Genomic DNA, 11,514 nt, shown 5'->3' on the forward strand with positions numbered 1-11,514 from the left:
TGAGTGAGTGAGAGAGAGAGAGAAAGAGAGGAGTGCTTAACTGGCATTACGAACCTGTAGTCTTCATATTTGTGCTACCAGCTGACACTGACCTTTACATTTTATTAGGCCACTGCACCATTCTCTGGATAAAGTTAATTACTCTAATAAAAGAGCAAAATTGAACATTCGGAGCTCAACGCACGCTTCAACTGCCATGTTTCGGAACCATATAATGAAATAGCAGTGCCTGCATCACCACTCAAACTTATCTAGGGGCAAATAGTAGCCAAGAAGGAGGCAATTAGGCCACAAAATTTTTTGTGCCTCTACAGGCCTATAAGAGTACCCAATATGCACAATGTAGCTATACCTGGTAGCTCCTCTAACAGCAAATTGAAAAACAGTATCTTAATATATTACTCTCATGCCCTTTTGGATGCGACAGCCCCATATTGTGGAGGTACTAATTGCACGTCTGCTTTACATATGACTAATAGAATGACGAGGTTTAACACAGCTTATCCCTTTAATTCAACAATGCAGTGTAGAAGAAAAGAAGCAGGAAGGAATGTCTATCACGGTTTCCTTTCCTTACCGACTGTAAACAGCATGGACAAGGTGACGAGACAGAAGTCAGCATCAGCAAGTGTGGAACAAGTGCCTGGCAAAGTTCATATTTCGGCATGGCAAACTATTGTGACCACGTTACCTTTTCCAGCCTACGTTACGGCATTAACTCCTACTTGGAAAATGAAGACAACATGAAGAGGTAAAGTTTTTTTGTATACATATTGTACATTAAAGAAAAACATTAGCTGCCATACCATCTGCTCAGCCAATGAACGCATGGCCTGAATAACTTGGCGACCCACAGCAATCCCAGCTCCTGTGTCTTCTTGCAGACGTCGTAGTTCAGGGTCATCCCCTCCCTCGTCCAAGAAAGGGTCATCTAAGGAGAAAACGTAAACACACACATTATATCTATCTATATTTATCTATCTATCTATATCTATCTATCTATCTATCTCAAGAAGGAGCATGAAAAAAAGGAACTTATTTCCATAGAAAAACAAATTCAACAAATCTAAAAATTACAAAAGAAATCTGTGAAAGTGAGGTGATAACTCTTCATGCGGCAAAACAGCAATCTCCTTGAGAGTGTACAACAATTCGGTGCTAGAAGCAAGTTGCAAGCACAGAAAAAAATTTTCTTCATTTCCAATTAGTCATTAATGCAGCTCAGAAAAAACATTAGTTCAGAGGCATGCTTTTGGTAGCATTTATGGTGAGAGAAAGTAGATAGACCACACATGCGAAATAATAACATGCTGTCTCATGAACAATGGGAAAGTTTTCCAAATATAGGTGATTATGCACCAGCTATCATCAGAGCCTCATTTCTCACAGCAGCTGCACAGATGCTCTCAAGTTACTCAATGCTAGATCACCTACTTGCCACTAGTAGCCGAGAAAACTTTTTCATGTACACTTGAGCACACCATTTGAGTGCCATTTCAAAGATACTGAAAGCTAGAGAAATTCTGAGTGCACAAAAAGGAGCATTCGTTATACCCACAGCTTTTTTGCACAGTGAAACTACATTGTTGTCCTGAGTAGTGTGGCAGAGTCAATGATATACAATGCTTCCAATCATTTACCTTGTGCACAACACTAAGCAAACAAAAAGTGCAACTTTATAACTAAATTGGCAAGCGCATATCTTACTTCCACCTAACAATACATGTGCTATGATAAAAGCTCACTTTGGTGAAGTAGGAGGTGAACCTTTCCACAACAATGTCCTGAAAAAGTTTCCGAACTACCGCTTGGCTCAATCCTTGCGAGATTGATTCAAGGGAATGTAAGAAGTTAGAGAAGTTAAATATTTTACAGCACAACTGCTCACACTATGAAATCTCCATGCACAAGCTGAGCCAGACCATGATGTTCGTTGTGGTCTGTATTTATGGTTATATTTACACATGTACTTGCACTCACTGGTCTGCTAAAGGCGTGTTTGCACTACAGCGACCCGGCGCTGACACGACCCCGACGCAGACGATCGGCTGAGCTACCCACCGACAATGGCACCTGACAATCTGGTCGCACTGAGCCGAAAACAACGACGCTTCGAAAGAAAGCTCATTGTCGTCGTGTAATATGATAGCAGACTGAAAACACCAGCAAAGCGTATTAGCAGACTTGTCACCCGCAGATTGTCAGAAGATCGATTGCCGAGCAAAAACTTACCTTTGTCGTTCAATCTAAGAACTAAGAGAGAGATCTTAGGCAGAGGTAGAAGGCCTCGCACACTACTTAAAGGTGTTCTCCAACACTATTGAACAAGCTATGTTTTATTGGTGGTTTGCAGAGACCGATAGGTGGAAATAATTTCAGCATGGGTCAAAGTGCCAATAGCAGTTGATTTAGTATTTTAATTACGCAACAAACTACACATCGCTGCCGACCTTATCGCCACGTAGCGGCGCTCGTCTGAACTTTGCGGGTGGAAATGACACTAGAAAGTTGCCGTCATATGATTGTATAAATGTAATGCTAGAAGCGATCGTGGTGTAGGATCAAACTGAGGTTACTAATCTGTTTCATTTTTCTTCTCTGTGCTTCTTCATCAAACCCTGAACACACGCAACCACAACAAAAAAGATCACGGTGACTACAAAGCATGACAGAGATGCTGGCTGCCATTTCGGCACTGGATTTTTAGCTTGCGCGGGTCAGATTTCTATACGAAGCACGTCTTTTTCTTTCTTCCCTCTTCTTGCTTTCTTGAGTATACGAGCTATCTGTTTCTGCACATGCCCTGTAGAAGAGGTGCAGTGCACCATTGTTTGTTGGGCAGCTCATCTAACAGCACGCGAAGGCTCTACAATACTTCACTGTTCTGGTTCCACAAATGCCTTTCTCAGAATAAGAGAAAGTGACTTGGGATATTGTAAAAACAGCAGAAAACGCCTCGCTTCGACAAAGTAGCTCTCACTCACGCTCTGGCAAGCCATGCGTCAAGCAAGACATCAATTGTGGTAGCAACAAGGTCAACATTACTTTGCAAAAGAAAAAACAGTGAGGTGCGAGGTTACCCTGAGTAGGCGCTTCCAGCTTATTTAGTTGGGGTAGCCCTCCGAAGACACGGGCAAGTGAAATGCTGTCAAGTGACCCTGTGAAAATCGAGTTGAGGGTCCACACTCTGGTTTTTGTATTTTGAATTTTCTAAGTCAAACAACTTGCTGCATTAGTCTGTACTTCAGTATACACAACACACATATAAAACATAGGGGGTTGAATAGTGTTGGAGGGCTCCTTCAATGGTCAGCCTGTGCACTCCAAAAAAGTCATTCCTTCGCTTTGTCTTTGTCTGTCCCGACCCCCCGGCCCCTCACCCCAAAAGGGACAATGGCAACGCCCGGAGGATGGCTGAAAATGAGAAGCAGTCGCAAATGTTTTGTGCAAATTTAGTAGGTGTCACTGCGTGTGCCCCCCCAGTGCGACTCTAATTGAAAATTGGCCAACTAAAGGCTGTGGGCAGGACAAGGCGCGAACAAAGCCTCCCTGAGGCCATAGGCAGACTGTTTGTGTCGTTGCAGTGTACATCGGCCGATGACCAGACAAAAAACGCTCCCAAAGACAATCAGCCTACCGAAATAAGTGTCGAGTTCCTCTATTGTAGACACGCCTTTACGTATACAACTTATACTATTACGGTATCCACACTTACACCTGAATTTCCAGTGACAATTTACTGCTCCAAGTATGAATGTTCTGAAAAATTATAGCAGTGCAGAAAATAAATGTTCCATGTTTTGCTCGCCCCATATTTAAAGAAGGAAATCATTTAAGACAGCACAGCATGGATTTTTTTTTTTCATTTGCAAAGCAAGGCAGCAAGGATCTTTAAGCATTATAATCGCAAATAGAGATACATAAATGACATTTGCTAAACGAGAATGCTGCATGAATGTTCAGCTTGCAGCCAACCAGTGTTTCAGACTTGACCGTTGAAGAAATACACACAGCCAAGCGAAAGTTTTTCTCTTGTTACCCATACTAGTGCACTCATATGAACCTTATAATTCGTGTACAAAATTTTACTTCCGTATTGCTCACAGAGCAGATTTGTATAAGGAGTGCTTTGCGAAAGACCATACAACTGTTTGCAAAAGACTGCTAGCTACAAAATTTGTACAGGTATGAATGACTGAAGACTTTCAAGCGTCTGTTTCATTACTGGAACATACAAAAAAATGGCAGAAAGGAGACGATAGAAGCTTTCAATGAAAAAATCTGTAAATGAGGTTTCTGTCAAACCTAATATTTCACAAGTTCACTCCTCTTCCTCAAGGATAGAACAGAACTTCGAGGAAGACAAGTTTGTTGGTCGGCTCGACACAATTCCTGGTAACAGATTTTTTACATAACTGCAACACATATTTATTGTGAAGCAAAACCTTGCACATCGTCTTCTAACTAGTGTCTTAATATCAGGCTTTAAGGTGCTCCAGAAGCTTTGTGCCAAGAAAAACGAGCATGTATTCTGCGCATACTTTAATGATGCATTTACTAATGCAACCTTCACAGACTATGTTATGGCAGTAATTGTCAGCATGGATTAAGGACACTGACACCATTTTGCTTAGCCTAATAAACATTACAAAGATTTCCCCACTACAAAAGCTCTCAAGCTGCAAAATTTTAGCAAAGCTAAGAAATTGTGGAGCTCACAGTGGTGTGCCTGTTTGGTGAAAAATCACAATGTTTTAAACAGGAAACAGTATATGAAAAATAATCTGCTCAAAGGAACATGTTTCCGTGAAAATAGGGAACTGTCACATCTGGCAATTTTGGCTTTTTTATAAATCTGATATAAAATAATAATAATCTAATCATAATAATATTTAAGGTTTTAGATCTCAAAACAGATATATCAACATGCGATATACCATAGTGCATCGCTCAGGATAAATCGACCATCCAGCACTCATTTAAGATGCATCGACTGTACACGGTCTTCTACTATGTGGGTCTCAATGCAGTGTGACTACCAGGACAGGGAAAATGAGTAAAGTTCCCTCCCCCTTGGAGCAACATTGACGTACTGACAAGGGTAAAGAAACTTGTATATAAAAGCAATGATACGTGGTACCCCTGTTCCTGTGCTACGCGTTTTAGCAACCACAGTCTCGTTTGAATTTACTATGCATGTGCAGCACAGCCATTCTTCTCCAAACCCTCACTAATATCTTATGGTACTATTACTCGCAGCATATGTTTTTACGAGTACAGGTATGTAAAAACTTCAAAACATTTACACAGAGGAACTGGCAAACCATGTCCAGTGGTTTGAGCAAGCTCGATGTTTTCTGAAAGAACCAAGCTAGTATGAAGTAGGAGCTGACCATGCTAACAGTGAACTTTTCATTATGAGGAATGAAATATCTACTTCTGCACATCTTTGAAGCTTGAGCAAGATCACTTTCTCGAACAGCACGGCAGTTGGCAATTGCTAGAGCAGCTGTTGTCTCAATATTTCTTCTACCCAAGCAGTTGTTCTGCAAAACATGTTAATAAAGCTACTACAGCTACAGCAAACACTTACCATCAGTAAAGTTGAAGTCAATGCCATGTCGGACACACATGTTGCGCAGCATAGCGCATGCCACCCCTATTTTGGTGCACATCAGCGGACTGTACTGTAGAGCACCCCCGGACTGGTGCAGGCACCTGAAGCGTCCTTTGAGAACCCCGAAGGTCCTCTCAATGACTTGCCTCGTCCGAGTGTGGGCCGAGTTGTACTGCTCCTTGGCAGGGCCAACCGGAGACCTTACAGGGGTGAGCAGCCATAGCTCTAAGTCATACCCAGAGCCACCTTAACAGAGGAACAAGGGTGTACTCATGTCACAGGTGATATGCCGAAATGAACAAAAATCTAAAGATATCACATATAGCCTGAAAACATGTACGGTGCGAAAATGCCAAAGGAAATAGTTCGCAGAATTATGGAACACAGGCAAATTGCACTATTACTTCATTTTAGTGGCATCAGGTTTAAATTTCAACTGTCTTCAAACCAGTGGCAAACAGCAAAATGTATGTATGTGCACAACCCCCACAAACAAAGAACACACCCATATATATATATATATATATATATATATATATATATATATATATACATATATGTACATGCAGAAGAATGACTTCGGTTGCCGCAAGGTTACAAGTATGAAAGTAGATGCGCTATCACATAACTCTTTATTCAGCCAACGTTTCGACGCGTCGAAGTGCCGGCTGAATATACAGTTCTTATATGAAAGTGCCTCTACTTTCATACTTGTATACATATCATACTTGTATACTATATATTATATATATATATAGAGAGAGAGAGAGAGAGAGCGAGAGAGAGAGAGAGAGAAAGGCTTGCAAGCACTGCGAAGGACAACAGGAACCGTAAAGTCTCAACAACTAAAGCTTGCCATTCCTGTTCATATTAAATTAAACTGGAGCAATCACTGCATAAACATTTGTCCTTGTTTGGTATACTTGATAACGAGAGTACAATTAACACCCTTGTGTGAGAACACTGCAAACAGCTGCTATTAAAGCATATTAAAAATGTTCAGGAGGCGAGCACAGGAAATGCTTTCCTGTTTTTCGCAAGTATATCTTTCAGAAAAAATTACCTAGTAACCAACCGTCGGGCGATTGCCGTCTCTGGAAGCACCTTCGAAGGTCACAGTCTGCCCAGATGAAGCTGTCGTGGGTGCTGCCGGGCCATTTCGATGTCAGCTGGGTAATGGCACCCTCAGCATCACAGATCGTTTGTACATTGATTGTGTACAGTCCTTTTCGGTTCCTGTACAAGTGTTCCTGGTCTTTAGGAGGCTTGCTTTGCACATGAGTGCCATGAATGCATCCCAAGACCTTAAGAAACCCAGCTATCTCTGAAAAGGCTGAAAAGAACATGAATGAACAGCAATTGAAAGTGCTGCTAAGACATATTAGCCAGTAAGATAATGACATCATTTCGTCAGGGCAACCTAAGGCATTTGAGCACCTTGAAACACTGTGAAATACCCCCCAAGCTCTGCATGTCGGTATATTTCGTAAAGAAGTGAGCTGAGACTTTTCACAAATGATTAAGTTCTCAAGATGGCGAGCAAGGCAGTGTATGATAAAGAAATAAAAATTGTGCTGCATAACCGTGCATTCTGGTGACATATTGGTGCTGCCACCGAAATAAGGTTGCGTGCAACTAGTGACCTGAAATCAAAATAATTTGTGAAAACAACTAGATGAGTCCAGGAATGTTAACTACATAAATTACTTTCCCCAAGACTGTGACACTTCTTAGTGAACAGAAAGGTTCCGATTAAACTGGGAAAATCGTGCTTACGGCAAACAACAAAGAATTGCTCAACAATGTAAGCTGTAGAAACTTCTCCCTCGTGTAGCAGGATATTCTGCAAATTATTACTGGTACCAAGATGCGTGGTAGCCTAGTAGTAGCTCTCAAGAGATTTGCGCTGGTTAACATTAAATCTGCCACACTAACAAAACACTGTAGTCGTTATGACACGTCATGCAACAGCATTAGTTGACAAAGTTCAACTCACCGATGGCCGTAGCATTAGCAGCCCTCAGTGTCGCCGGGAAGCGTATGTGCTCCGCAGCCAGCGAGCACAGGGCGTCACTTGTGCCATAGAAACTCCCACAATACTTACTAGAGGGAACTCTGGCGCTAGATGGGAGCTGCAACGCACGGCTAGAGTGCCTAGAATATTCTAGGCACTCTAGCACGGCGCTTCAACGAGCATGGGAATGATGGGTAGTACACACATTTGTCTAATCTTCGTACTTCTGGCCTGCCTTTGGCTCCATGTGTGTTCGTGTGGCTTGGAGCTGTCTTCTTACGAAACAAGTATTAGCAAATATTCAGCGGTTGCACTTCACCATTTTATTTTTTAAGACTTGCTCACCAAATTGGATCACGAAGTTCAAAAGGGCTCAATCTTTCTTTAAAAACAAAACCGAAACACAGCAATAAATGGAGCCGCAAGTACGATTCGCCGCCCGCAAGTACGAAGACTAGGCAAATGTGTGTACTACCCATCATTCTCATGGTCGCTGAGTGATCGCAGCGCCAGAGTGCATTAATTTCGGGAAACTCTATGGCTTGTGCCTTAATGCGCGACGCACTCGATTGGCTCACGCCGACGCTACCGTAGACTGCCGCTTGCGTAAAAGCGCAAAGCGAGCAGCACTTGCACATCCATCGGTAAGGCGCGAGACCGTGCCGTAGGCCGCTGCATTCGAGGCTCTAGTGTCGTACAAAGGGTCCGAATATGTTCCCTCGGGGACCTGTAGTAACGCAGGGGCTGGTGTGGAACATCGTCCGTGGCTAGGCGCCGGTGGAAGGTGCGCTCTCTCCGCAGGGAAGGTTGCCGATGACCAGCGATGGCTGCCAGGACGTACTCCATGGTTCGGATAGCATAGGTCAAGGGTAATAGCTGCCGATGCACCCATATTTATAGCAGAACGCATAGGTTTGTGACTTCCGGTTCTGTCCATCGCGATGCTGAGATTACCATAGCAACCAGAGAAGCAAAGAGTTGACACAAAAAGCTACGTCGAATCCTTGTAGTTCGCATAAAGCATCTTGGCAACTTTATAAACCTGCAATCGCTAGTCTGAAGACACACAGGCGTAAACACCGTTGAGCTATTGACCTGCTGTCACACAGCCTCCGCACAGGCCTTGGATGTGTTAGTACAGAACCAGCGTTCCACTGAGCTTCGCTGCTCTATCGAAAAAAGCGCTTTCTTCGAGTACGAGTAAGAAAAATAATAATAGGGGCGCAATGCTGAAGCCGGAATTAAAAAACACCGTCGCTTAGGAGTTACAGCCATTTTTCTTGATCAGTCAAGGAACTTGCCCAAGCGATTCTGATGCCAGATATCACACTGCACCTGAACAAAGTACTCCGGAAGGCGATAAGTACGTCCGCCCAGCGGTCTTCAAACACACCTTGAAGGCTCCGTAAAGAAGCCTTCTACGACGATGCACTGGCGCCTATTTCCTCTCAACAAACACGCCAAAGCAGGCGTTTCACGTTCCACCGCTCACCGAGAGACACTGCCGTCGGTTTTCACACAACTTGGACCCCCGAAGGCGCAACGGGATTCCCAACACAGAGATAAGCCACGGAGTCCACAATACAGCGACAATAGAAGCGCATTGCTGAAACCGGAATCCAATAAACAGCCTCGCTTACGAGTTACAGCAACTCTTCAGGATAACTCAAGTTACGTGACCAAAGGATTTCGATGCCAGATGAACAAATTACTCCGGAACGCGATGCGAACGAGCTGTCAGCCGTATTCAAACACACTTTGAAGTATCTTTGAAGGCCCCGTAAAGAAGTCGGCTACGACGAAGCGCTGGCGCCGTCTTCCTCACCACAAACACGTCGAGGCACACATTTCACGTTTCGCCGTTCACCGAAAGACACTGCCGTCGGTTTTCGCACGGCCTGCACAATCCGGAAGGGCGACGGAATCCACAGTAGAGCGACTGCGAGTGGTTCTTAATAAAGAGAAAGGAAGAGAAAAGTGAGCCCCGTTATTGTCTGCTTCAGTGAGCGACACCGCCACAGGGCTCACAAGGGATGGGGGGAAGGAGGGATAAAAGGGCAGTAGTAAAGGTATAGGAAAGAGGAAGAAGAAGCAACAACAAACTGAGGGGATAGGAGAGACAGGAAAGATGGAAGCATGGTCACTGGAGTCCGAGGACGGGGTACACTTGCGGGAGATGTTGTCGGCGTCTGTAGATGGCGTGGAGCAGGTCCAGTAAGTCAGAGCTTCACTGTCGTCGATGACCGTCGGCGGCAGGAGGTGACGTAGGGCGAGCCCAGTCGGCCAGAGCTACGGTGACGCCGAAGGTCGCAAGCGCGTGGGCGCACAACCAGTCGGCACGAAATCCAGCGAGCGAGTCCCAGTACAGCGACTGGTGTCCGCGGGAATGACCCCCTGCTGTTGTTTAGGTCGCCATGTTGTTCTTAGAAACTGCGCAGCAGGGGTAGGCGCTAAAATAATTTGGAAAAATCACTTGCGCGACTTTTAGACCAAGACAAAATATGCTCTTATATGTGAGGGGGAAGATATGACGAACAGGACAGGAATGCCTGATGAAAGAAGCGTTTTGCAACTTCATAAAGTGAGAGCACCACTTGTCAACCAATCACAAGCTGCGCCTCACGACTTAGCTGTCGTCTGCTTCCGTTTGTCGTCTACTTCGATGGGAGCACGCGTGGGGGGTTTCGGCTGTTTCACCGTCGTCACGAAATGATTTCCAGGACAAGTGGTCTCTGATTCGCACAAAACACGTGTCAGCGTCTGGCACCACATTTTACAGATATTCTTACGCCAAGTTAAATGATTTTTTATTGCCGATGGGACGAGCCTCCGCCAAGGTTTGCTCGAGAATTGTGAGGCTTTGCACATTTCCGGTGTCATTTCAAATTACTAAGGTGGTTATATCCTGACTGCTTGCCATACTAACGCACCCAACTTCAGTTTTCAAAAAGTGAACGCGGAAAAGCTGCATTTGTTTGCAGTTTAATGCATCATCACGAACACCCCCAATACGCTTTCATTTGCGAAGTACGCACCCCTTCCAGATCGTCCAAAAGTGCATCGACAGCTGTATTTCACAGATCGTGTTCATTGGACAGTTATATCCAATCGAAGTATATGAAAGTGCAACCACAGAATAGTCTTTATGAATGGCTAACTTAAAAGTTTCTCTCACGCCGGTATCCAATAGCATCAAGGTGGTGTGCTCTTCTTAAACGCTTTGGTGGTAATCTCGACCAATCGGGCAGATATCTCAAGTTGTACATATTATTGGAAGATGTGGAACGCACAACAACAACATAACAAAACATTTTAACCATATACCGCGCTACTTTCAAGTTCACCAACCATTCACACTGCACTTTGGTTTTCATCCAACCACATGTCTTTGCATGTATCATTATACGCCCCTGACTCCCAATAGAATTCTTTGATTACCGCGGTGCCAACCTAATAGGATGATTTTGATTGCCAATACTGTCCATTGCATCCGAGGGAAACAACAAATGAACTCAAAGCACCGGAATAAACCAAAACACACCAGCAATCATCAGGCAGCCTTATATGGCCATCAATAAACTGAGAATCAGCCAATGGCACCCATGTATTCCGCCACGGCTGCAATTTCTAAGCAGCCACATTGTTCGTAAAAGTGGTCCGGATCACTCTTAGGATTTTCTCGTAGCCAGGCTGTTTTTACGCAAAATTTTGCTTCGTGAATCCACTTACAACACGGAGGAATCCACTTACGACACGACTCTGTGACTTACGAGCACTTTTCGGTGACGTAAGCACATATAGCAACTGCATCACCATCGCTGACATGTTCCCGGGCAGTCACAGCGCGCTCAGTTGCAGCGGCCGATGTGACAACGATGGCCTC

The 11,514-nt window shown here is 44.2% G+C and overlaps 1 protein-coding gene across 1 annotated transcript in view; it reads right to left on the reverse strand.

Annotated features, from left to right (window-relative positions):
* Positions 1-8,477, reverse strand: part of LOC119186934 (putative nuclease HARBI1) — a 29,389-nt gene extending 20,912 nt beyond the window's left edge. Inside the window, exons 1-6 of the mRNA XM_075876674.1 lie at positions 8,359-8,477; positions 7,614-7,801; positions 6,681-6,950; positions 5,594-5,863; positions 3,081-3,158; positions 807-931 (exon numbers count right to left, since the gene is read on the reverse strand). Of these exons, the coding sequence (XP_075732789.1) occupies positions 807-931; positions 3,081-3,158; positions 5,594-5,863; positions 6,681-6,950; positions 7,614-7,801; positions 8,359-8,477 (1,050 nt within the window). The remainder of the gene's footprint in view (positions 1-806; positions 932-3,080; positions 3,159-5,593; positions 5,864-6,680; positions 6,951-7,613; positions 7,802-8,358) is intronic.
* Positions 8,478-11,514: the final 3,037 nt, after the last annotated feature.

The sequence above is a fragment of the Rhipicephalus microplus genome, chromosome X (genome assembly GCF_043290135.1).
Source record: "Rhipicephalus microplus isolate Deutch F79 chromosome X, USDA_Rmic, whole genome shotgun sequence".
NCBI lineage: Eukaryota > Metazoa > Arthropoda > Arachnida > Ixodida > Ixodidae > Rhipicephalus > Rhipicephalus microplus.